This window comes from Numenius arquata, chromosome W (assembly GCF_964106895.1).
Source record: "Numenius arquata chromosome W, bNumArq3.hap1.1, whole genome shotgun sequence".
In the NCBI taxonomy this organism is placed as follows: Eukaryota; Metazoa; Chordata; class Aves; order Charadriiformes; family Scolopacidae; genus Numenius; species Numenius arquata.
This window is the reverse complement of record NC_133615.1, coordinates 22,634,088-22,658,469: the sequence shown is the minus strand read 5'-3', so window position 1 is coordinate 22,658,469 and position 24,382 is coordinate 22,634,088. Positions and strand designations below refer to the sequence as shown.

The window sequence follows — 24,382 nt, the reverse complement described above, 5'->3', positions numbered from 1 at the left end:
TCATAGTAAAAGAATCGGCAACAGCATTACCTTTAACCATAGGCCAGGGCAATGTAGTGTGAGAGCTTAAATGAGACACAAAATAAGAATGAGCTCTCCGTGAAATCAGTATATACAGTCTGGAGAGGAGATCAAACAAGTCCTGATTTGCAACTTCCTTTAAAAAGGATTTTTCTAATCTTCGTATAATACCGAAGACATAGGCAGAGTCAGTGACAACATTAAGGGGTTCAGCAGGAAATAAACTGAATGCATGGATAGCAGCTGCAAGCTCAACCAATTGAGGAGAACCTGACTGAAAAACAACAGAGTGTTGCCACCCACGTGTGGCGTCTTGCCAGACAACAGCAGCCTTGCCCATTCTTCCAGAGCCATCAATGAATGCCGTTCGGGCATTAGGGATTGGTGAAGATTGCTGTAAAAAAAGAGGCTGTAGAGGAACATCTTTTAGGGAGTTAAGCAGACAGTGCTTCGGCAGAGTATAAAGTATTTTGCCAAGGTAGTCCGCAAAGGCCGCCTGTAAAGATAAACTCTCACAAAGCATTACCGTAAAATCTTCCTTCGTGATGTACATATGAATGAAATCCGGATCAGTTCCTCGAAGTTGCTGGCATTGCAGTCGACCTGTAGAAATGAATCTCACAAACATCTCAAGCAAAGTAGTTACAGTTTTTGAAAATGAATGAGGAAGGAAAATCCATTCTAGTACAACTAGCTGTTGTTCCTTTTCATCCCATTGGCCAATAAGCGCATACGGCTGGAAAGAATTAGGGATTAAAAACAGACAAACAGGTAAATTTAAATCATACCTGGATGCAAAGGCTGTATTAACCCTGTCTGCCACAATCTGCAATGCTTGTGAAGCTTCCCCGGTAATCGATCCTGGGGATGACAAATCAGAATCGCCTTTCAAAAGGTCAAACAGGGGAGATAATAATTCTGTAGAAATCCCCAACAGAGGTCGTAGCCAATTAATGGTTCCCAATAATTTTTGTAACTCATTCAATGTAGTTACTGTATTGACAATTCGTATGGGTTGTGGAATAATGGTTTTATCTAAGATTTGCCAACCCAGATGTTTCCAAGGTGGTATAGATTGTACCTTCTCAGGTGCAATCCGAAGTCCGTAGCGTTCCATGGCCAATTTCACCTGAGCAAACGCAGATTGTAACTGAAACTCATCAGGCGCAGCAATTAAAATATCATCCATGTAATGATAAAACAGCAGGGTAGGAAATTGTGTTTTCACTGGTTTCAAAGCAGAATAAACAACAAATTGACAAATAGTTGGACTATTTTTCATGCCTTGAGGAAGTACCACCCAATGATATCTCTCCATAGGCCCTTCATTGTTAATAGAAGGTATAGAAAAGGCAAAATGTGGGCAATCATCAGAATGTAGAAAAATTGTAAAGAAACAATCCTTTAAATCAATGACAAGAAGATTCCAAGATTGCGGTATCATTGCAGGATTCGGCAGTCCTGGTTGCAGTGCACCCATTGGAGCTATAACAGCATTAACTGCCCGTAGATCCTGCAATAATCGCCATTTGCCCGATTTCTTAGGTATTACAAAAATTGGAGTATTCCATGGGCTTGTAGAAGGGACAATATGTCCTAACTGCAATTGTTCTGCAACCGGCTCTCGCGCTCGCTCCAACCGCTCACCTCTGAGGGGCCACTGATCAACCCAAACAGGGGAATCGGTTAACCATGTAAGTTTGAGCCATGGTTGGACATCAGCGACCCCAGTCAAAAATGTGTCGTTAAAAGCAAACCCCATTGTGAAATCAAGTCACGGCCCCATAATGTACAGGGTACTAGTAGAATGTATGGTTTCAGTTTAGCTATTTTCCCATCCGGTCCTTCAACCAGCAGGGATTGTAGCGATTGTTGAGGAAGCTGAGTTCCTCCAACTCCAGTAATTAAAGCAGCTGTGTCCACAACAGGCCATTCAGATGGCCAGTCAGACTTATGGATGATAGAAATATCCGCTCCAGTATCTACCAACCCTGAAAAATCTTTACCATTAAGTCGACAAGTAAGAAAGGGTTGTTGAGTTGTGATCTGCCGAGTCCAATAAATCTGTGGGGCTCCTGTACACTCCTGAAACCTCCAGCTCCACGGATCGGTGCCGATGCAGCAGTGTCGTCTGTTAAGGGAGACAAACTAGGGAGAGGTATTAATTGAGCAATGCGTTCACCTGGTGGTATGGTACAGGGAGGATTCGGAGTCCATACCATGATTTTAATTTCTCCCCGATAGTCACTATCAATAATCCCAGGTAAAACAAACAAACCCATCTTTGTAGTAGAAGACCAGCCCAGTAACAAAGCATGTCCCTTAAAAGGCAGCGGCCCATGCAGTCCCGTGGATATCAGGTGCACAGAAGTATCATTTACGTTTGTTGTGGCGACAGTTGCCATATCGAACGTGGCACTCCCGGGGGGTGGCACGGCAGGGGGTGATGCCTGCATTGCTTGTCCATTCCCCTGCTGTGGTGCTAATTGCAGCATTTGCCCTTGGGCCCTGTTGGGATTGCGTGGGGCACCGGACCACGCGCCCCTCTTAGCGTTTCCTGGCTGCGGAGAGGGTAAGGGATTACCATTTTTATCATATTTAGAGCGACATTGATTGCTCCAATGATATCCTTTCTGGCACCGAGGACATAATTCATTCGGAGTCTTATCCCTTTCTCCCCGTTGTTTTGGGCAATCCTTTCTCATGTGTCCATCCTGCCCACATGAAAAACATTTAATAGCAGCACGAGCCACGGTTAGTTGTTGAGCCAATGCTGTCGCTAACATCTCAAACCTGCGCTCTTCCGTTCCTACATGCTGACACGCTTTAATAAGTTCATTCAAAGGGGTGGCCTTGCCACGTATAGGGTCTAAAGCCCTGCGGCATTCAGTGTTAGCATTTTCCACTGCTAATTGCATTAATAAAAGTTCAGCAGCTGCTGGAAGTTCAATCTGTCGAGAAACAGCTGTTTGCAAGCGGTCTATGAATTCTATGTAAGGCTCTTGCACTCCCTGTCGGATACTAGCAAATGACAGTTCTGTACGTTTACCATCGGGAACTCGCTTTAAAGCCCGTAAGGCGAGTGTAGCTGCCTGTTGGAAAGCTAATCTGTTCATTTGAACTTGAGCCGCTGTAGTCGCGTATTGCCCTTCTCCCATCAAGTGATCAGTCCCAACAGCTGTCAAATTTTCCATTGCTTGGGCAGTGACCAAGTCACAATATTCTGTTAACCAGATGGAATCTTGTCCTACTGTTAACATTAACACCATTTTCCAATCTGCAGGAACCATAACATACGACTCCGATATCGCTTCCAGCAAACTAATAGTAAAGGAGGCTTGTAAACCATTTTCCTTAATGGATTTTCATAACTCTTTGATAACTTCCTGTGTCAGCGTCTCATACTGAGGAGCCTCTTGGGGTCTATAGATGACCGGCATAGCTTGAAGCATTTCAATATCACCCTCTTGCAAAGCCCTTTTTCTACACTCTTCCACAAACTCCCTTCTTGCCTTATCGTGAGAATCATTAGGAGGCATGTCTAGAGAAGGAGCATAAGGCGGCGGGCACGTAACGGAGGCACAACTAATAGTCATTCGTCTAGAAGATCTGTTCCGCGGTTGGCGCAGAAGCCACCATAGCTTTAACCAGAGTTAAAGGCGGGTACAAATCAGGCTCTTGATCAAAGTCAATAGGACCTGGATCGAAGGGATCCTCAGGTATCAGTGGGTCTGAGTCGTCGGCTGCTTCTACTGTAGCAGCTAACGGCAATTGCGGCTGCTGAGCTGAATCACAGACAGGCTCAGCATTAGGGTCTGAACTAGCAGAAACTGTATCCTCTAAAGTTAATAAATCAGCCAGCGGAGGCAGAAAATCTGAGTTAGAAACCACTTTATCGGTAGGGAGGAATGTTCTTAACGCCGTATATATGACGCCACGTTACGATATTATCGGGATTAACATCATGATCAGTAATTAGTTGCACTTGCAAGCATTCTCCCACTTTCTGCCAGTCAGAATGATCATAATACCCGTTGGGAGGGTACCACGGACAATGATCCTGAATCCATACTAACAGCTGTACAAGTTTAAGAGGCTGTAACTTTAATCCTTGTTCCTTAATGATTTTCATTAAAAGCGCTTTATGTATCTGCTGCGTTTTCGTCGCAGACTGCCCCATTATAATAATACCTTCCCCGGCCCCTCGCTGTGCTAACCTTATATCGTGCAGCAATGAGTATAGGAGCTCCTTGGTGATCAACGTCTTCTGTCCGGCTCACGGGGGTACACCACCGATCCTTGATCACCATTGTGCTGAGTCTTTAACCCTGTTTGGGCTCCATTTGTGGCGTATGAAGAAATCACAGACTCGCAGATCGTGCAGTAAGTGAATCCACTTTATTGCTACACAGAGAAACTTATATACACTAAGACACAAACCCACTCCCCTTGTAATGCCCAACCATGGACTTAAAAAAAATTTTTTTTACCATCTACTGATCTTATCACAATAACAGGTACTCTGCTACCAGGACAAGTTTCGGTTCCCAGACTGTGTTCTGTTTTTTGTCAGGATGTGCTTCAGGATGTGAAACTTGTGTTTCTCATTCCTCCCCTGCTCTCAAGGTTGCTACTGGCATACACTGTTGCTCCAGATGCACGTAAATCTTTAGCTGTGTGAGTGAACTTTAACTGAACCCACATCAGCCCATGGGATTCCTCCAGGTAGGTCTTTGAAGAGGCCAAAGCCAGCTCTCCTGAAGTTTAGGGTTGTGATTCTACTTTTAGCCGTGCTTCTTCCATGAAGGATCCTGAACTCCACCATCTCATGATCACAGCAGCCAAGGCTACCCCCGACCTTCACATCCCCAACCAGACCTTCTTTGTTTGTCAGCGCAAGGTCCAGCAGCACACCTCTCCCTGTTGGCTCCTTCACCACCTGTGTCAGAAAGTTATCATCAGTGCTCTGCAGAAACCACTGGGACCATGCATGCTCACTGTGTTGTCTTTTCAGCAAATGTCAGGGTAGTTGAATTCCCCCATGAGAACCAGGGCCTGTGATCGTGAGGCTACTTCCAGCTTTCTGTAGAAGGCCTCGTTGACTTCATCTTCCTGATCCAGTGGTCTGTAGTAAACACCCACAACAGTGTCTCCCATATTAGCCTGCTCCTTAATTTTTGCCCATACATTCTCAACACATTCTTTGTCTACTCCTACACAGAGCTCAGTAAATTCCATTTGCGCTCTCACATACAGAGCAACTCCACCACCATGCCTGGCTGATCTGTCTTTCCTAAAAAGGATGTAGCCATCCATGACAGCATTTCAGTCATGCGAGCTATCCCACCATGTCCCTGTAATTGCAATGAGACCATGGCCCTGCGACTGCACACAGATATCTAGTTCTTCTTGTTTATTTCCCATGCTGTGTGTGTTGGTGTACAGGCATTTCAGAGAGGTAGTTGAGCGTGAGGGTTTCCCTGGAGGGGAGCAAGAGGATCCACAACAGCCATCCACACCCTTGAGGTGGTTGGCCTTCTGGATCTCATCTTGGGAGTAAGCTAAGGAACATTTATCACTGCTGTGGATGGCCTGGCTTCTTCTCCAGTTGGATAAGTTGGCTTGAGCATTGCCACCCATGACCCCACCCCCGAAGTCCTTCAGTTTAAAGCCTGCTTCACCAAGTTGGTTAGCCTGCTGCCAAAGATTCCCTTGCCCCTTTTGGACAGGTGGATCCCATCCCTCTTTAACAGGCCATAATCATCAAAGAATGTTTCATTGTCATAAAAACCAAAATCCTCACAATGGCACCAGCCACGTAGTCAGGAGGTGATATGCATTATCCATCCATAATCTGTATTTGAGGGCTTCATCCTCACAAGTCTGTTTTCTTTTTCTTCTTTTGTTTTGTTTGTAATGTCAAAAGCTTAATTAGAACATTTTTATTTATAGTTCAGTGTTTGCTGTTCTTGGAATATGTATATTATATGACTGAGGGAAAATATAATTAAGGGAAGGGCCCTCATGAGCTCTCAATGTAAATGAAGTTGAGTGGTAAATGGAGTTGAGGGCTACAAAAGTGATGAGGGGCCTAGAACATCTCTCATGAGGAAAGGCTGAGGGACTTGGGTCTCTTTAGTCTGGAGAAGAGAAGACTGAGAGGGAATCTGATCAATGCCTATAAATACTTTAATGGTGGGTGTCAAGAGGACAGGGCCAGTCTTTTTTCAGTGGTGCCCAGTGACAGGATGAGACAACGGATGCATTCTGGAACACAGGAAATTCCATCTCAACATGAGGAAAAATTTCTTTACTTTGAGGGTGCCAGAGCACTGGAACAGGCTGCCCAGAGAGGTTGTGGAGTCTCCTTCTCTGGAGATACTCAAAACCCTCCTGGATGTATTCCTGTCAACCTGCTCTAGGTGGACCTGCTTTGGCAGGGGGGGTTGGACTAGATGATCTCCAGAGGTCACTTCCAACCCTATATCATTCTGTGACTATGATTTTCTAAAATAACATAGTTGAATAGGTTTTTTTCTTTACAAAACAGGTTTTTAGGTGCTTTCTGTTATCTCTGAAAGTTATTGTACAAGCTACATGTAATTGATATTAGATTTCTTAATAATAGCTTGCAAGTTTTAGGAATGATTCAGAGTATGCTTTTTACATCTGAAAATTATATACTGCATTTGTGTATTTAAAAAAGTCAGGTATCATAGAAATTTATTTTCTTAAAATGTCATATAGTGGCTTCAGATTAATAACTGAAATAGTTCCCTGCGGAAAAACTTTTACTATTGCAGAAAGTTTTATACACTTTACCCAAAAATGTTTTTAGGCATAATTTAATTTCACGTAAAAATATCTTGGAGCCTAAATTTTGGTAAAAAGTCTTTCAGATTTAGTTCCTGAATGCTGTAAATTATCTTTGAAAACAAGACTTAGCGTGCAGTTCTAAATCACTGCTGAAACAATAAATCATCCCCCTTGTGTACTGTACTTAACATAATAAATCTTTGATTTGGGATATAGTGAGTACTTTCCCCCCCCATATAACACAAGTAAAAACTAGGAAACTGTTGCAAATTTTTGATCTTAGTATAAATCCTACCTCTGCTTTTTTATTATTTTAGGATGAATATTTATTATTTGTCTAGATAAGTATAAAAGCTGTGTTATAGAGAACTTTAAGCATTATTTGAAATCTCATTATATATCAGACAACAGGAAGTGGTTGTGTTAGTGTGTTTATTCTTAATTCCCAGCTACTAGATGTAATCTGAGATGTGATGATTGCATGCATGCTTCTAAATCATTGCAGTGTTAGGTGAAACAGTTTCATCTAAACAACCTTGAGTGATAATTTAAGTCTTTGTAGGTGCTACCAGTAAATGAAAGTGTTTGGGTTTTTTTCCTCATTATTTATAGATTATACACCAACAAAGCATTTTTAAAAGCAGATAATTATGTTTCCTGTCCAGAACTTCAAAGAAATGAACATGGGTCATATAAAGTCTGAAGTAGTACAGGAGTGATATCATGCTGTAACTTGTAGTTTTAAACTGATAGAGATCACTTAAAAGGAAGTGTAAACATAGCGTAAAGCTTCGCTTGAATGAAAATTAGCCTTTATGGCTTAGAACGTATCCTTCTTGTTACTTTTCCTTGCATTTTTTGAAGACTATCAATATATTTTTCACTCAAAGGTATAATTTTTAAAGGAAGGGAACCTTTAAGTGTAGCTATATGAGTTTTTTAGTAAGCAGAAAAAGATTATTGCCTTTGCAAAAAGAGCTATCATTTGATACCATAATTGCCTTATACTGGGCACCTTTTTGTCATTATCCATTAGTGTATGTATAAGCAAAGTCAAGCTCGAGTCAGCAATTGTCATGGTAATAACTGTATAATCACGGAATTGTCAGAGTTGGAAGGGACCTCTAGAGATCATCTAGTCCAACTCCCCTGCTAAAGCAGGATTGCCTAGAGCACATTACTCAGGACTGCATCCAGGCGGTCTTGAAGATCTCCAGAGAAGGGGACTCCACAACCTCCCTGGGCAGCCTGTTCCAGTGCTCTGTCACCATAAAGAAGTTTTTCCTCCTATTTGAATGCAACTTCCTATGTTCCAGCTTGTGCCCCTCATCCTGTCGCTGGGAACCACTGAAAAGAGTCCGGCTCCATCCTCCTTCAACCCACCCTTTAGGTAATTGTAAACATAGATAAGGTCTCCCCTCAGCCTTCTCTTCTCCAGGCTAAAGAGTCCCAGCTCTCTCAGCCTTTCCTCATAAGGGAGATGCTCTAATCCCTTAACCGTCTTTGTTGCCCTACGTTGGACTCCCTCCAGTAGTTCCCTGTCTCTCTTGAACTGGGGAGCCCAGAACTGGATGCAGTATTCCAGTTGTGGCCTCACCAGTGCAGAGGAGAGGGGGAGAATGACCTCCCTCGACCTACTGGCCACACTCTTCCCTATGCAGCCCAGGATTCCATTGGCCCTCTTGGCGACAAGGGCACATTGCTGTCTCATGGATAATTTACTATCTACCAGGACTCCCAGATTCTTCTCCTCAGTAGTGCTTTCCAGCAGGTCCACCCCTAACCTATATTGGTGCCTGGCATTCTTCCTCCCCAGGTGCAGGACCCTACATTTGCCCTTGTTGAACCTCATTAGGTTCTTCTCTGCCCAGCTCTCCAGCCTGTTCAGGTCACGCTGGATGGCGGCACAGCCCTCTGGAGTGTCAGCCAGCCCTCCCAGTTTGGTATCATCAGCAAATTTGCTGAGGATACACTGTGTCCCCTTGTCCAGGTCACTGATGAATATGTTGAACAAGACTGGACCGAGTATTGACCCCTGGGGGACACCGCTGGTTACAGGCCTCCAACTCGACCCTGCTCCATTAATCACAACCCTCTGAGTTCTGTCACACAGCCAGCTCTCAATCCACCTCACTGCCCCTTCATCTAGCCCACACTTCCTTAATTTTCTAATGAGGATGTTATGGGAGACAGTGTCAAAAGCCTTGCTGAAGTCAAGGTAGATGACACCTGCTGCCCTCCCCTCATCCAGCCAATCAGTTATAACATCATAGAAGGCTATCAGATTGGTCAAGCATGATTTACCCTTGGTAAATCCGTGTTGACCACTCGCAATAGCTTCTTGATCTTCAATGCGTTTGGAGATGACATCCAGAATGAGTCGCTCCATTATTTTCCCAGGGACAAAGGTGAGACTAATTGGCCTGTAGTTCCCTGGGTCCTCCTTCTTGCCCTTTTTGTAGACTGGAGTGATGTTTGCCTTCCTCCAGTCCTCAGGCACTTCACCTGTTCTCCATGACCTCTCAAAGATGATGGAGAGTGGCCCAGCAATAACATCTGCCACTTCTCTCAGCACTTGTGGGTGCATCCCATCAGGGCCCATGGACTTGTGGATGTCTAGTTTGGCCAAGTGGTCTCTAACCCAGTCCTCCCCAACAGAGGGAAAGTCTTCCTCTCTCCAGACCTTCCCCCTTGCCTGCAGGGTCTGGGATTCATGAGGGACAGCTTTGGCAGTGAAGACTGAAGCAAAGAAGGCATTCAGCAACTCCACCTTCTCTGTGTCTTCCACCACTAAGGTGCCCACCTCATTCTTCAGTGGGCCTACATTTTCCCTAGTCTTCCTTTTTCTGTTGATATACTGAAAGAACCTCTTCTTATTGTATTTAACTGTAGTGGCCAAGTTGAGTTCTGCTTGAGCTTTTGCCCTTCTAATTTTCCCCCTTCATAGCTTCACTACATCTTGGTATTGTTCATAAGTTGCCAACCCCCTTTTCCAGGGATTGTAGACTTTCCTTTTATTCCTGAGGTCCAGCCAAAGCTCTCTGTTTAGCCAGGCCGGTCTTCTTCCCCGTCAGCTCGCTTTATGGGACCTGGGGATGGCCTTCTCCTGTGCTTTTGAGAGTTCCTCCTTGAAGCATGACCAGCCTTCCTGGGCACCTATGCCCTTCAGGACTGTCTCCCAAGGGACACTCTCAACCATGCTCCTAAACAGGCCAAAGTCTGCCTTTCAGAAGTCCAAGGTGGCAGTTCTGCTGGCTCCCTGTCTTGCTTCTGCAAGAATTGAAAACTCTATAATTTCATGATCACTCTGCCCAAGACGACCTCCAACCTTTACATCCCCCACAAGACCTTCTGTCCCGGTTTGAAGTAAAACCGAACCAATTTTCTGTTCTGTAACTTTACATCCTAGCTAGGCCTCCTCTAACTCTCTGAAATTAACAGCATATTGTGGAGAAAACTGCTCGTTCTCAGAATGATAAGACCAATGTTTGTGCTCCATGCCAAGGAATGGTATGCAGGGAGGCCCTTGCTTATACTTATTGCTATAACAACCAAGGTCAGGTAAATTTGTTATTTGCCCCCTTAGAGGGTCGGAAATGGAAAAAACGTAGAGGGGTCACATGAGTGGGGAGGAGTGGACAGGACAGGTGACCCAAACCTGACCAACTGGGGTATTCCATCCCACCTGCCCCATGCTCAGTATAAAGGCTGAGGGATGAAAGGGTCAGCCCCCTTCCTGCGATGGCCGACGTCCAGAGAGGACTCTGTCTGTTCATCTGCCTTTGATCCCGATCCGTGTGTTCCTGACTCCAGAGCTGGAATCCAGTTCCCATTCATCACTGAGTCCAGTCTGGGACTTCCCCAGTGCCTGCCGGTGATGTAACTGACATCCTGGGAGCTTGATACCGTTTTGTATATATTGTATCTATTTCATTATTTTCTTCTTTATTTTTATTTTAATATTAATTCTTCATTAAAGTAGTTTAGTTCATTCTAAACTTCTGAATCTCCTTTATCTCTTTCTCCTCCTCTCTCCTCTTTTTGTGGGGGGAGAAGGGGGGGGAAGGGCCATCTGTCGGTCCGGTTTTGGTAAATTCGGCCGAAACCACGACACCTTCTCTGTTAACTAGCAGCAGGTCCAGTAGGGCGCTTTCCCTGGTTGGCTCTCTCACCAGCTGTGTTAGGAAGTTGTCTTCCACACACTCCAGGAACCTCCGGGACTGTTCCCTCTGCTGTGTTATATTTCCAGCAGACATCGGGGTAGTTGAAGTCCCCCACAAGAACAAGGGCGAGCGATCGCGAGACCTCTGCCAGCTGCTTATAGAATATCTCATCAGCCTCTACGTCCTGGTTTGGGGGTCTGTAACAAACTCCCACCATGATGTCTGCCTTATTGGCCTTTCCCTTGATTCTTACCCATAAACACTCTACACTGTCATTCCCATTATTAAGTTCTAGGCATTCAAATCCGTCCCTAACATAGAGGGCCACCCCACCACCTCTCCTTTCTTGCCTATCCCTTCTGAAGAGTTGGCAGCCATCGATCGCAGCACTCCAGTTGTGCGAGTCTTCCCACCACGTTTCTGTGATGGCAACTATATCATAGTTTTCCTGCTGTACAATGGCCTCCAGCTCCTCCTGTTTGTTGCCCATGCTGCGTGCATTCATGTAGAGGCACTTCAGCTGGGCTAATTGTCCTGCCACTTTTTTTGGGGGGACGAGCCCTAATTCCCCCCTGACCCTTCTCAGACCCTTCTGTGGTTGCCAACCTATCACTATCCCCTCGTGTCTTTGCAACTACATGGATCGCCATCGCCTGCCTCCACTGAGACAATGGACTGCAAGACCATGCTAGCACTTTTACCCACAAGCATGCTGTTCCCAGGCTCCACTTCAGTAATCCCGGTTTCATCCCCATCCCCCTTCAAACCTAGTTTAAAGCCCTTTTAATGAGCCCTGCTAACTCTTGTCCCAGGATCCTTCTTCCCCTTCTGGTTAGGCTTTCCCCACCTGTTGCCAGCAGGCCTGGTGCCCTGTAGATCAACCCATGATCAAAGGAACCAAAGTTCTGCAGGTTGCACCAGTCTCAGAGCCAGGAGTTAATCTGCTGGCTCTTCCTGGTAATCCCCCCATCAATCCCTGCAAGTGGTGGGATAGAGGAGAACGCTACTTGTGCTCCTGATCCCTTAACCAGCCATCCCAGGGCCCTAAAGTCTCTCTCTTCATTGCCCTTAGACTTCTGGTAGCTACCTCATCACCGCCTACTTGAAATATCAGTAATGGGTAGTAATCCGAGGGCTGAACCAGGGTAGGGAGATTTCTCTGTATATCCTTAATCCTGGCCCCAGGGAGGCAGCTGACTTCCCTGTGGGATGGGTCTGGTTGACAAATGGGGCCCTCTGTTCCCCTCAGAAGGGAGTCACCCACCACAATTACCTTCCTTTTTTTCTTAATTGAGGAAGTCCTAAGGCATAGGGGTGAGTGTCTAGCCCTGGGCGCCTCACTGGATGGATCTTCATCTCTATCCTCATTTACCTGGCCCTCAGTTTCCAAAGCCCCATACCTATTGTGCAAGGGCAACTGGGAAATTGAGGAGGGCCGGGAGGGGTTTTGCTTGCCCCTCCGAGGAGGGACCTGTCTCCATTCCACCCTGTCCCTTAAGTCCCTTCCTTCTGCCTGGTGACAGGAGGGAAGGGGATCAAATCATCCACTTCATGTAGAGCCTCTACTGGCTGCCTTTGCCTCAGGGTATGGCTCCACCAATCTATTTCACTCTCGCATTCTCTGATGCTTCTTAACTTTTGTACCTCTTCCTTCAGTTCCACCACCTGCCTAAGCAGATAGTTTATTTGATCACACCGCACACAGGCAAGTGTCTCTGGCTCCCTTGGTACCAGTGCCAGGCTCAGGCATTCGCTGCAGCCCGAGACCTGCACAGCCATGTGTTTGCGCAGGAGCTCGGTCTGAGTTCACACATTCTTGCAGTGGATTTTGGCAGTGCGGTGGCCATGTTCTTCTCTAGCGCCGGGAGGGGACCAATCACTGCTGGCTGCTTCCCACATGCCCTGCGCACGTGCGACTGTATGCTGATGTTCCTCTCCTTGCGCTCACCATGCGCGCCCAGCCCGCGCTGCACCGCTGAGTAGGCTGGCCGCTTTTAAATTTGCCCCGGCACGCCCCCAGCCACGTCAGCCTCACGGCTCCCTCGATTGGGGCCTCTCGGCTCTCCCTCGGCTTCCCCGTCTCAATCTAGCTCAATTTTAAAGACGCAGCACTCACCGCTGTCGCTCCACGTGTGGTCTGAGCCTGATATCAATAAGTTTATAATTTGTATAGGTTTCCCTTATTTTCATAATTTATCTGTGTACCTTATCTTGTCTGTGAACTTTTTCTTTTGCCATTTGTGCTTACAAAGGTCACATCAAAGCCTGATGTTAAAAGGCCTCAAATGTTTCTCTGTTTCACTCTTCCCTCTCTTCAAATATCTTAGAGGTAGTGGAAAAACAAGGGATGTTCTCTTGTTAGTCTATCAAACTAAAATACATTAGTTTCAAGAAAATGGTGTGTAAAATTCATCCAGTCAAACACAGATGGAAATTATCATTTAACATCCAAGGCCAGGCTGGATGGGGCTTTGAGCAACCTGGTCTAGTGGGAGGTGCCCCTGCCCATTGCAGGGGGGTTGGAACTAGATGATTTTTAAGGTCCCTTCCAACCCAAACCATTCTGTGATTCTATGAACTTTTGTCTCTAGTAGTAGTTGCAAAATAATTCTAAATATGAATTAATAGTTGGGTTTTATTGAAAATTAAGTGATATTCTAATAAATGTATCCTGACAGTGCTCTTACTGAAGAAGAAAAAATGACATTGCGTGCTGGACTTATCACCAACTTTAATGAGCCAGTGAATCAGGTTAGTGATGAATGATTAATTATTACTCTCCTAGCAGATGCTTCTATTGGTATATCATTTGATTTCTCTGTTTAGAAAGTGTTTAATAATAATAATAATAATAAAGTTGACAAGTTGCAATTTACATTTTGCCTTTGGAACAGTTCTTTATGTTGAAGTGAGATCTGGTCTTGCAATCCTTTTCCATAGATCATAATTCAGCATGTTTTGTCTCTTCAGTTTGTTTTTTGTTGCAGTGGCAGTTTATGTTGTCTCTTGCTGTTTTGCTACCATTTAGTGAAATGTTTCAGGGAATGGATATAGCTAAAAAATAATCTCTCATCTCCTCCTGAGTGATTTTCGTTTTTCAGCTATGTCTGTTCTCTGAGCTGACTCTCAGTCCATACAAGGAAGCGTGGTGGTGGGTGGTAGTGGTGTAGCAGGAATGAGCTGTTGAGAATGCTGCTGCATAAACCCCCCTAAATCAGTATTGCTGTCCATTGTCTAATCACAGCATTAATGAATTTAAATAGGCATAATAAAACTTCAGTATGATAGCGTCTTGTCTTAATATATTTAAAGTAACTAATTTTAAGCTACTGTTTTTTGATTAGAACAAGGGTTTATTGTTAAATTGAGTTTAGAGCTAATGTTAGGGGCTTAGACTATGCATATGCTAGATGAATCAGTCTTCCTTCTACTAACTTCTTGCCCATGTAAGTATGAGATTCTGAAATGAATTATTTGCTAATATTTTAAGCTAGGTCTTAAAGAACTTTGAAGAAAACATAGAAATGATTTGCATAAGGTATTCTATACCATTTGCGCTGTGCTCAGATCACTACTACTTTATTTTCAAATATATACAAATATATATGTACACAGATCACTAATTTATGATTTATCTTTATACACAAAAGTTCGTTAAGTTCATTTAGTTCATAATTGCAGACTCTCAGGGCAGGAAATTTGGTATGAAATTCATCATGGTTCATACCCACATGTCCGCCTCGAAGAGTTTGCTGGAAGCCACTTGATGAAGCTAGCTCAGATTCCATCACCACTATGCTATCCTGAAAAACACTTATTGAATGCTGTTATGATGTTAATTGTTATATAGTATTAAGGCTCAAAAATGAGTATTCTCACCCAGGGTTAAATTTCCTTGAGGTACACATCCTTCAGCATCACATCCAGGTCCTTGAGCAAAAACAGTCCCATGAATGGGCTTGCCTTTGGGAAAAACCCAAACAGTTTTCCCCGACATATTCCTTTCATGCACCACAGGGACTCTATCCCCTTCTAGAATATGTAAAAGGTCTGATTGAGCAGGACCAGCTCTTAACGGCTGTGGCATGGGTCCATGCAGGGGAAGAGTGAGATCTTTCCTCCACCCTGGACGGTTTATCAAACAATTTCTCATTTTTCTTAGCCATGTTCTCATTTTGCTCATCCATTTTCTTGGTCATTTTCTCAGTTTTCTCAGGTATTTTCTCGGATTTCTCAGCCAGTTCTTCCATGGCTGCCACATTGAGCGGACGAGAAAGACTCTTCATACTGTCATACTCTGTTAGCCACTTCATTTACAGTTGGTGTGTCGGTATCAGATCCTCCCCAGACCATTGTTAACAATGTGTGGGAATTGTGACTGGCATTGATGGTGCACTCTGCACAAGCTTCCTCAACAAAGATCATTTGCATGGCTTTTCATCAGGGTCTACATTGACTTGCCAGTCACCATAAATCATCTCTCACACAGCCAGTTCTCTCAGGTACTTAATATCTTTCTCTGTCGTAGTCCATTTGCTGTGACTGCATTTGATATCTGTAAAGGGATACTTGCCCTTTATGGCTGACACTAGTCATCTCCAGAGACTGAAAGTTTGGGACTTTCTCCCAGTTGCTTTATGGATACCTCCGTCTCTGATGAGGTTTCCCAGCTGCCTGGCTTCTCTACTTTCTAAGTCTATGGTATCGACCCCATTATCCCAGCACCAGACCAGCCAGGAGATTAGACGTCGTGAAGGTGAGACACTCTAAGTCCTTCCTCATATTTTGTAAGTCCTTCATAGAGAAGATTGTAACGATTACCTCTGCGTCTGATTCCTCCTCCTGTGCTGACTCTGCTCAAGGACCCTCTCCTTGATCTTCCTCAGAAGAATCCTCTCCTGTGCTATCTGGCTTTATCTGGCCTTTGTTATAAGGGGCAGGGGAAGGAGCTTCCCGGTTACTGGAGCAACTTGTACCGCTACTGATGAAGTTTTAGTAGCAGAGGTACTCATTGTCAGAGCAGCTGGAGTAATGACGGTGCTCGTTGTCGAGGCTGGAATAGTAGTAGTGGTCATTGTTGGAACAGCTGGATTAATGATGGTGCTTGTTATCAAGGCTGGAATAGTGGCAGTGCTCATTGTCAAAGCAGCTGCAATAGTGGCAGTGGTCATTGTCACAGTTGAAGTAGTGGAGGTATTCATTGTCGAAGCTGGAGTGGCTTGTGCCAGCGCGGGCAGTGGAGTGGCTGGTGGGATTTCAGTAGAAGCAGCATATGTCATATAATACCTACTCCTACATGGATATTTAATAAGAAACCACCCCTGCAACACGTGCAGGAAAAATGACAATAAAATCATGATTTTAAGTAAGTAACATTAATTTTCTAAACAGCCCAAAAGGTTACCATCCCCTAGCTCTGATGGTGTCTGTGTGAGCCAATGCAGGCAGGATGCAGGAACAGCCACAAAACCACAGATGAAAGGCAAAGAACAAGTTTAATCTCAATACCTCATGGATCGGGGAATCTTCAAAGCAGCACCTGGGCAGAGGCATGCAAGCAGGGAACGCAGGCACCATGGAGGGAAAGAGGGTCCTTATTAGCAAGAGTCCTTGTTAGCAAGGGAGTGAGAGAGCGAGAGAGCTCACACTTGCTGTTTGGGCCTGTATTTCAAGGATTCAGGCAGGCAGAGTTTTCCGCTGTGCTTTGATCTTCTTCAACAGCAGGGCAGGAATCTTGGGCATGTCGATAAGGTGCCCCTGAGTCCATCCCAGGCCTACGTTATCTAAGTGCAGATGTTCTACTTGTTGAGCACACAAAACTAAACAACAATTAGTGTGATATATGTGTTTTCCAGCACCCCACGTGTGAGTCACTTGAGCGTGTTTACAGTCCTCCTTGCTAATCTTCCATTACTTTGCCTCAGTGTCACTTTGGCATAAGCATTAAAGGGCGAAGTAAACTTTCCCAAGGTAAAACTGAAAGTGTAATTAGTAACAGAATCCATTATGACATGCCCGAGATATGCAGGTAAAACCCTTATCCAATTTATGATATTATAGATCTGTATCCCAAACTACAGCAGAATAGCATGTTTAAATCGCCTCATTGAAATAGAAAGACCAAACAAACTATGCAACACATTCATGTCATGCTTCTGGTGTGGATAGGATTAATTTTCCCTGGGCTCTGGCAGGGGGGACAGGTAGAAGTCGCTTACCATGAAGTCGCTGCTTGGGAGCTTGTTTGTAGTGTTTGTACATTACTACATTACAGTGTTATTGTTGTTGTTTTGCTGTTCTGTTAAACTGCCTTTGTCTTAACCCATGAGTTTTGCCTTTTTCTTCCAATTCTCCCCACCATGGTGGGGGGTTGAGAGAGCAGCCTCATGTTTCTTTGTTGCCATCTGAGGCTAAACCACGACAGTCCTTTTGGCACCCAAAGTTGGGCTTGAAGGGTGGAGATAATAACAGATCTAACCAGAGTGTGTTAAAATGAATGTTATATGCATTTATTATATTAGTTAAATTGGTTAAACTGGTCACAATGTTGCTTCGTTTGTTCTCATGACTGCGCTATGTAAATGCTTATACGCTCAATGTATTCCTTCTGATGCTGTTTATCATCTCTGGGAGAGGGATCAGGATTATCATTTTGCTGTCCTGTGTGATATCAATTTACGATATGATGGCATCACTGTTCAGATGGTTATGTTGGGGTGTTTATGCGGTATTGTTGTCCTGCCCATACCTCAGGTGCCGTCTTTTGGAATTTATTAATAATCACGCCCAATCTATGGGAGAAACGGGGGAATACTTTCCCCAGCTCTTTCACCTACCTTCTCTCTTTTGGGCCATGTATGACAGCTTTTGAGAATTTTGAATGCTCTTGGGACATGCAATCCAGCATGGTCCTAATGGTCCTATTGCTATGTCTCCTGAATGTGTTTCAGTTCTTGTTTAGGGTTAAGTGACTATTTAAGACTACCACCTAGAGATCTGCCCCGAGGCTGGAGAGTCATGGGTGGCATGGCATGTGGGAGAACATGGGCAGATATCTAGAGAGTTTCTCACCTCCAGTGGTCCGGGACTTCACCCCCGAATAACTACAGGACCCTGATAAAGTGACAGAATATTTGAAAGGAAAATGCTGTGGCTATTCCAGAGAGGCACAACTCACTGCACTGTGCTGGGCATTGGCCAGTATCTACCAAGCACTGCTCCATATTATGCAGCACCCTCAGGAGAAAGAGATGGAAACCAGGCCGACAGACATTGTGCCTGCTCCAACCCCGGTGACAGGCACTGCAGCTGAACCAGAAATCCAACCCATGCCTGTATCAGTTGCCCCTATACAGAAGAAGAAATACATCAAGAAATACACGAACCAGGGCCATCATGAGAACAAGAGGAAGAGGCAGAATCAGAGATAATCACTCGATCCCTATCCCTGAGTGAGCTGTGGGATATGAGAAAAGATTGCAGCTGACTTCCAGGCAAGCATATTGTCACCTGGCTGCTCCGATGCTAGGATAATGGGACCAGTAGCCTGGAATTAGAGAGTAGGGAAGCCAGGCAGCTGGGATCCCTGTCTAGGGAAGGGGGCATTGACAAGGGAATTGATTGGGAAAAAGACACAAACCCTCAGCCTCTGGAGGCATCTCCTGTCAGGACTGAGGGAAAGGTACCCCTTCAGTGAAGACGTTCTATGTCACCCAAGCAAGTGGACCACCATGGAAAGAGATATCCAGTACCTGAGAGAATTAGCCATGCGGGAGATGATTTATTATGACCTGGACAATGCACAGTTACCCACAGATCCTGATGAGGTCCAATGCACAAGGTCCATGTGGCGGAAGTTTGTACAGAGCGCACCATCATCATATGCCAACTCATTGGCAGGAATGGAACGGAAAGGCAAAGAGGGACCAACGGTGGATGAGGTGGCTGCCCGACTCCGGCGATACAAAGAAAGTCTCTCTCCCCCCCTCATCTCAGCTGTGGAGAAACTGTCCCGGAAGGTCCAGCAACTTGAAGAGAATATGTCCTACTCCCCACCTGTACGGGCTAGTATCTCAGCTATTAGGAGTAGGCATCTCTCTACTCAACAGACAGATTACCTCAGGAGAGGGTATTTTAAGGACTCAAAAGGGTACCGATGGGCTTTTGGCATAGCTGCCTTGGAGACAGAGGAAGTTAAACAGTTGTCTACCTTGCCTGGTCTCTCGGAAGATCCTTCTGTTGTTGGGTTGTTGAGGGTTGAAGAACAACAGGTGCCAATCGCTACCACAACGGTGCATCGGTGGCAATATCGCACTAACCGAGACTCTGATTCCCATCCATAAGCTGATTTGTCAACTGGAGATTCAAGGAGTGATCAGCAAGACTCACTCATCCTTTAACAGTTCCATATGGCCAGTGCAAAAATGTAATGGAGAGTGGAGGCTAACTGTGGACTATCATGGCCTGAATGAAGTCATGCCACCGCTGAGTGCTGCCATGTTGGACATGTTAGAACTTCAATACAGTGAGGTGGATTGATAACTGGCTGTGTGACAGGACCCAAAGGGTAATGATTAATGGAGCAGGTTCAAGCTGGAGGCCTGTAACCAGTGGTGTCCCCCAGGGGTCAATACTTGGTCCAGTCCTGTTCAACATATTCATCAGTGACCTGGACGAGGGGACAGAGTGTATCCTCAGCAAGTTTGCTGATGATACCAAACTGGGAGGGGTGGCTGACACCCCGGAGGGCCGTGCTGCCATCCAGCGAGACCTGGACAGGCTGGAGAGCTGGGCAAGGAAGAACCTCATGAGGTTCAACAGGGAAAAGTGTAGGGTCCTGCACCTGGGGAAGAAGAATGTTAGGTACCAATACAGGTTAGGCGTGGACCTGCTGGAGTCAAGTTCCGAAGAGAAAGATCTGGGGGTCCTGGTAGACAGCAAAATGACAATGAGCAAGCAATGTGCCCTTGTGGCCAGGAAGGCCAATGGAATCCTGGGCTGCATAGGGAAAAGTGTGGCTAGTAGGTCGAGGGAAGTCATTCTCCCCCTCTCCTCTACACTGGTGAGGCCACAACTGGAATACTGCATCCAGTTCTGGGCTCCCCAATTCAAGAGGGACAGGGAACTACTGGAAAGAGTCCAGCGAAGGGCAACGAGTATGATTCAAGGATTGGAGCATCTCCCTTATGAGGAAAGGCTGAGAGAGCTGGGACTCTTTAGCCTGGAGAAGAGAAGGCTGAGGGGAGACCTTATCAATGCTTATAAGTATCTGAAGGGTGGGTTGAAGGAGGATGGAGCCAGACTCTTTTCAGTGGTTGCCAGTGAGAGGATGAGGGGCAATGGGCACAAGCTGGAACATAGGAGGTTCCACTCAAATATGAGGAAAAACTTCTTTACGGTGAGGGTGACAGAGCCCTGGAACAGGCTGCCCAGGGAGGTTGTGGAGTCCCCTTCTTTGGAGATTTTCAAGACCCGCCTGGATGCAGTCCTGAGTAACATGCTCTAACATGCTCTAGGCAATCCTGCTTCGGCAGGGGAGTTGGACTAGATGATCTTTATGGTCCCTTCCAACTCTAAAAATTCAGTGAAATTCAGTGAATTTCAGTGAAATACAAACTGGAGTCCAAGGCAGCCAAGTGGTATGCCACAATGGATCTTGCTAATGCGTTCTTCTCTATTCCTTTGGCAGCAGAGTGCAGGCCACAGTTTGCTTTCACTTGGAGGGGCATCCATTACACCTGGAATCAACTGCCCCAGGGATGGAAACACAGCCCTACCATTTGCTATGGACTGATCCAGACTGCACTGGAACAGGGAGAAGCTCTGGAACATCTGCAGTGCATTGACGACATCATCGTATGGGGCAACACAGCAGAAGGAGTTTTTGAGAAGGGGAATAAAATAATTCAAATCCTTCTGAAAGCCGGTTTTGCCATAAAACGAAGTAAGGTCAAGGGACCTGTGCAGGAGATCCATTTTTTAGGAATAAAATGGCAAGACGGACGCTGTCAGATCCCGATGGACGTGACCAATAAAATAGCAGCTATGTCTCCACCAACTAGTAAAAAGGAAACACAAGTTTTCTTAGGCCTTGTGGGTTTCTGGAAGATGCATATCCCAGATTATAGTCTGATTGTGAGCCCTCTATATCAAGTGAGCTGGAAGAAGAACGACAGTGGCCCTACTTGGAGTCTCTGGCAGAAAGCACCAGGGGAGACTTGCAGTCGACCCCTTAGGTTTTTGGAGTCGGGGACACAGGATACGAAGCCCGCTATACTCCAACAGAAAAGGAAATATTGGCAGTGTATGAAGGGGTTTGAGCTGCTTCGGAAGTAGTGTGTATGGAAGCAGAGCTCCTCTTAGCACCTTGACTGCTGGTGCTGGACTGGATGTTCAGAGAAAGGGTCCCTGCCACACATCATTCAGCTGATGCTACGTGGAGTAAGTGGACTGTACTGATCACACAGCAAATTTGAATGGGAAACCCCAGTCGCCCAGGAATTCTGGAAGTGATCATGGACTGGCCAGAAGGCAAGGATTTTGGAATGTCACCGGAGGAGGAGGTGACACGTGTGGAAGAGGCTCCACCGTATAATAAACTACCAGAAAATGAGAAGAGATATGCCCTGTTCACTGATGGGTCCTGACAGATTGTGGGAAAGCGTTGTAAGTGGAAGGCTGCTGTATGGAGTCCTACACAGCGAGTTGCAGCAGCTTCTGAAGGACAAGGTGAATCAAACCAGTTTGCAGAGGTGAAAGCCGTCCAGCTGGCTTTAGACATTGCCCAGCAAGAAAAATGGCCAGTAGTTTATCTCTGTACTGAGTCACGGATGGTGGCAAATGTTCTGTGGGGGTGATTACAGCACTGGAAGCAGAGCAGCTGGCAGCGCACAGGCAAACCCATCTGGGCTGCCTAAGTGTGGCAAGATATTGCTGCCCAGATAGAGAATCTGGCTGTGAAAGTACATCACATAGATGCTCATGTACCCAAGAGCCAGGCCACTGAGGAACATCAGTACCACCAGCAGGTGGATCGGGCTGCTAAGATTGAAGTGGATCTGGACTGATAACATAAAGGTGAATTATTCGTAGTTTGATGGGCACTTGACATCTCAGCCCATAAAGGAAGAATTGCAACATATAGCTGGGCTCGTAACCGAGGAGTCGACTTGACCACGGATGCTATTGCATAGGTTATCCATGAATATGAGACATGCTGCAATCAAGCCAGCCAAGCAGTTAAAGCCTCTTTGGTGTGGAGGACGATGGCTGAAATATAAATATCGTGAGGCCTGGCAGATCGATTATATTGCTCTCCCACAAACCCGTCAAGGCAAGCGCCATGTGCTCACAATGGTGGAAGCAACCACTGGATGGCTTAGAAACATACCCTGTGCCCCATGCTACCGCCTGGAACACTATCCTGGGCCTTGAAAAACAAGTTTTATGGTGACATGGCACCCCAGAGAGAATTGGATCAGACAACGGGACTCATTTCCGAAACAACCTCGTAAACACTTGGGCCAAAGAGCATGACATTGAATGGGTATATTACATCCCCTGTCATGCACCAGCTTCTGAGAAGATGGAACGATTCAGTGTACTGTTAAAAACTACACTGCGAGCGATGGGTGGTGGGACCTTCAAACGCTGGAATGCGCATTTAGCAAAGGCCACGTGGTTAGTTAAGACTACAGGGTCTGCTTGTACTGTAGAAGTGGATAAAGTCCCCATAGTGCACATGAAGAATATGTTTGGGAAGACAGTATGGGTTAGTCCTGCCACGGGCAAATGCATACCCATCCGTGGGATTGCTTTTGCTCAAGCACCTGGTTGTACTTGGTGGGTGTTGCAAGAGGATGGGAAATCCAGTGTGTACCTCATGGGGGTTTGATTTTTATGAAATCATAAAATCATCTAGGTTTTAAGGGACCTTTTAGATCATCGTCTCAAGCTATTAACCCAATTCTTTCAAAGCTGCCACTAAACCATGTCCCTAAGCGCCACGTCTACATCTCTTTTAAATACCTTCAGGGATGGTTACTCAACCACTTCCCTGTGTAGCCTGTTGCAATGCTTGATAACCCTTTTGGTGAAGAAATTTTTCCTAATATCCATCCTAAACCTTCCCTGGCACAACTTGAGGCCGTTTCCTCTCGTCTTTTAGCTTGTTACTTGGTAGAAGAGACTGACACCCACCTCGCTACAACGTCCTTGCAGGTAGTTGTAGAGACCAGTAAGGTCTCCCCTCAGCCTCCTGTTCTCCAGACTCAATAGCCGCAGTTCCCTCAGCTGCTCCTCATAAGACTCATGCTCTAGACCCCTCACCAGCTTCGTTGCCCTTCTCTGGACACGCTCCAGCACCTCAGTGTCTTTCTTGTAGTGATGGGCCCAAAATTGGACACAGTACTCGAGGTGGGGCCTCACCAGTGCCGAGTACAGGGGGACAATCACTTCCCTAGTCCTGCTCACCACACTATTCCTGATACAGGTCAGGATCCTGTAGGCCTTGGCCACCTGGACACACTGCCAGCTCATATTCAGCAGACTGTCGACCAATACCCCCAGGTCCTTTTCTGCTGGGGAGCTTTCCAGCCACTCTTCCCCAAGCCTGCAGCACTGCATGAGGTTGTGACCCAAGTGCAGGACCTGGCACTTGGCTTTGTTTAACCTCATCCCATTGGCCTTGGCGCATTGATCCAGCCTGTCCAGATCTTCAGTACAGGCTTCAGGGGAATGTCTACTCTACCACCTGGAGTACCTCCTCCTTCACTGACCTTAGTGTCCGCGTAGTCGTTTATCTCCCATATTCTCATTCCTCTCTTCCAGCTGCTGTTGTGTAGCAGGTTTTTCCCCTTCTTAAATACATCATCACAGAGGTGCTACCACCTTCGCTGATTGGCTCGGCCTTGGCCAGTGGCGGGTCCGTCTTGGAGCCATCTGGCATTGGCTCTATCAGACATGGGGGGAGTTTCTAGCAGCTTCTTACAGAAGCCGCCCCTGCAGCCCCCCCGCTACCAAATCCTTGCCACGTAAACCTAGTACAGACATGTATCCTGCACTTTGTTTGCTATCATGCTTTGGTAGTAAGGGTCTTTGGGCACTGACAGCTGGCAACTGCAGAAAGGTATTTTAGTCCATCTCTCCTTCTTTCACCCCTATTCCCCAATCTGTGCTGTAGGTATCTTGATGTTTCTTTTCAGAGGCACCTTTCATTTAGTCCCCAGTCTTTTTGATATACATGGTTTGATATCTTGTGTTCCTGATAAGATTCTTTTCCGGTTGCAGATACTTCACAATATAGTTGCTATCTGCTTGTTCTTTCTGCATCATTGAAGGCAGAAAAAATATGAGCCTTGTATATATAAAAAGAAAAAAGCAAC

General features: G+C 45.8%; 1 protein-coding gene across 3 annotated transcripts in view; it reads left to right on the top strand.

Moving 5' to 3' along the window:
* The window catches only part of LOC141476551 (importin-11-like), a 172,919-nt gene that overhangs the window by 46,688 nt on the left and 101,849 nt on the right, over nt 1-24,382 (top strand). For all 3 annotated transcript variants that reach the window (XM_074165233.1, XM_074165234.1, XM_074165235.1), the window contains one exon: nt 13,679-13,751. In XM_074165233.1, the coding sequence (XP_074021334.1) occupies nt 13,679-13,751 (73 nt within the window). The remainder of the gene's footprint in view (nt 1-13,678; nt 13,752-24,382) is intronic.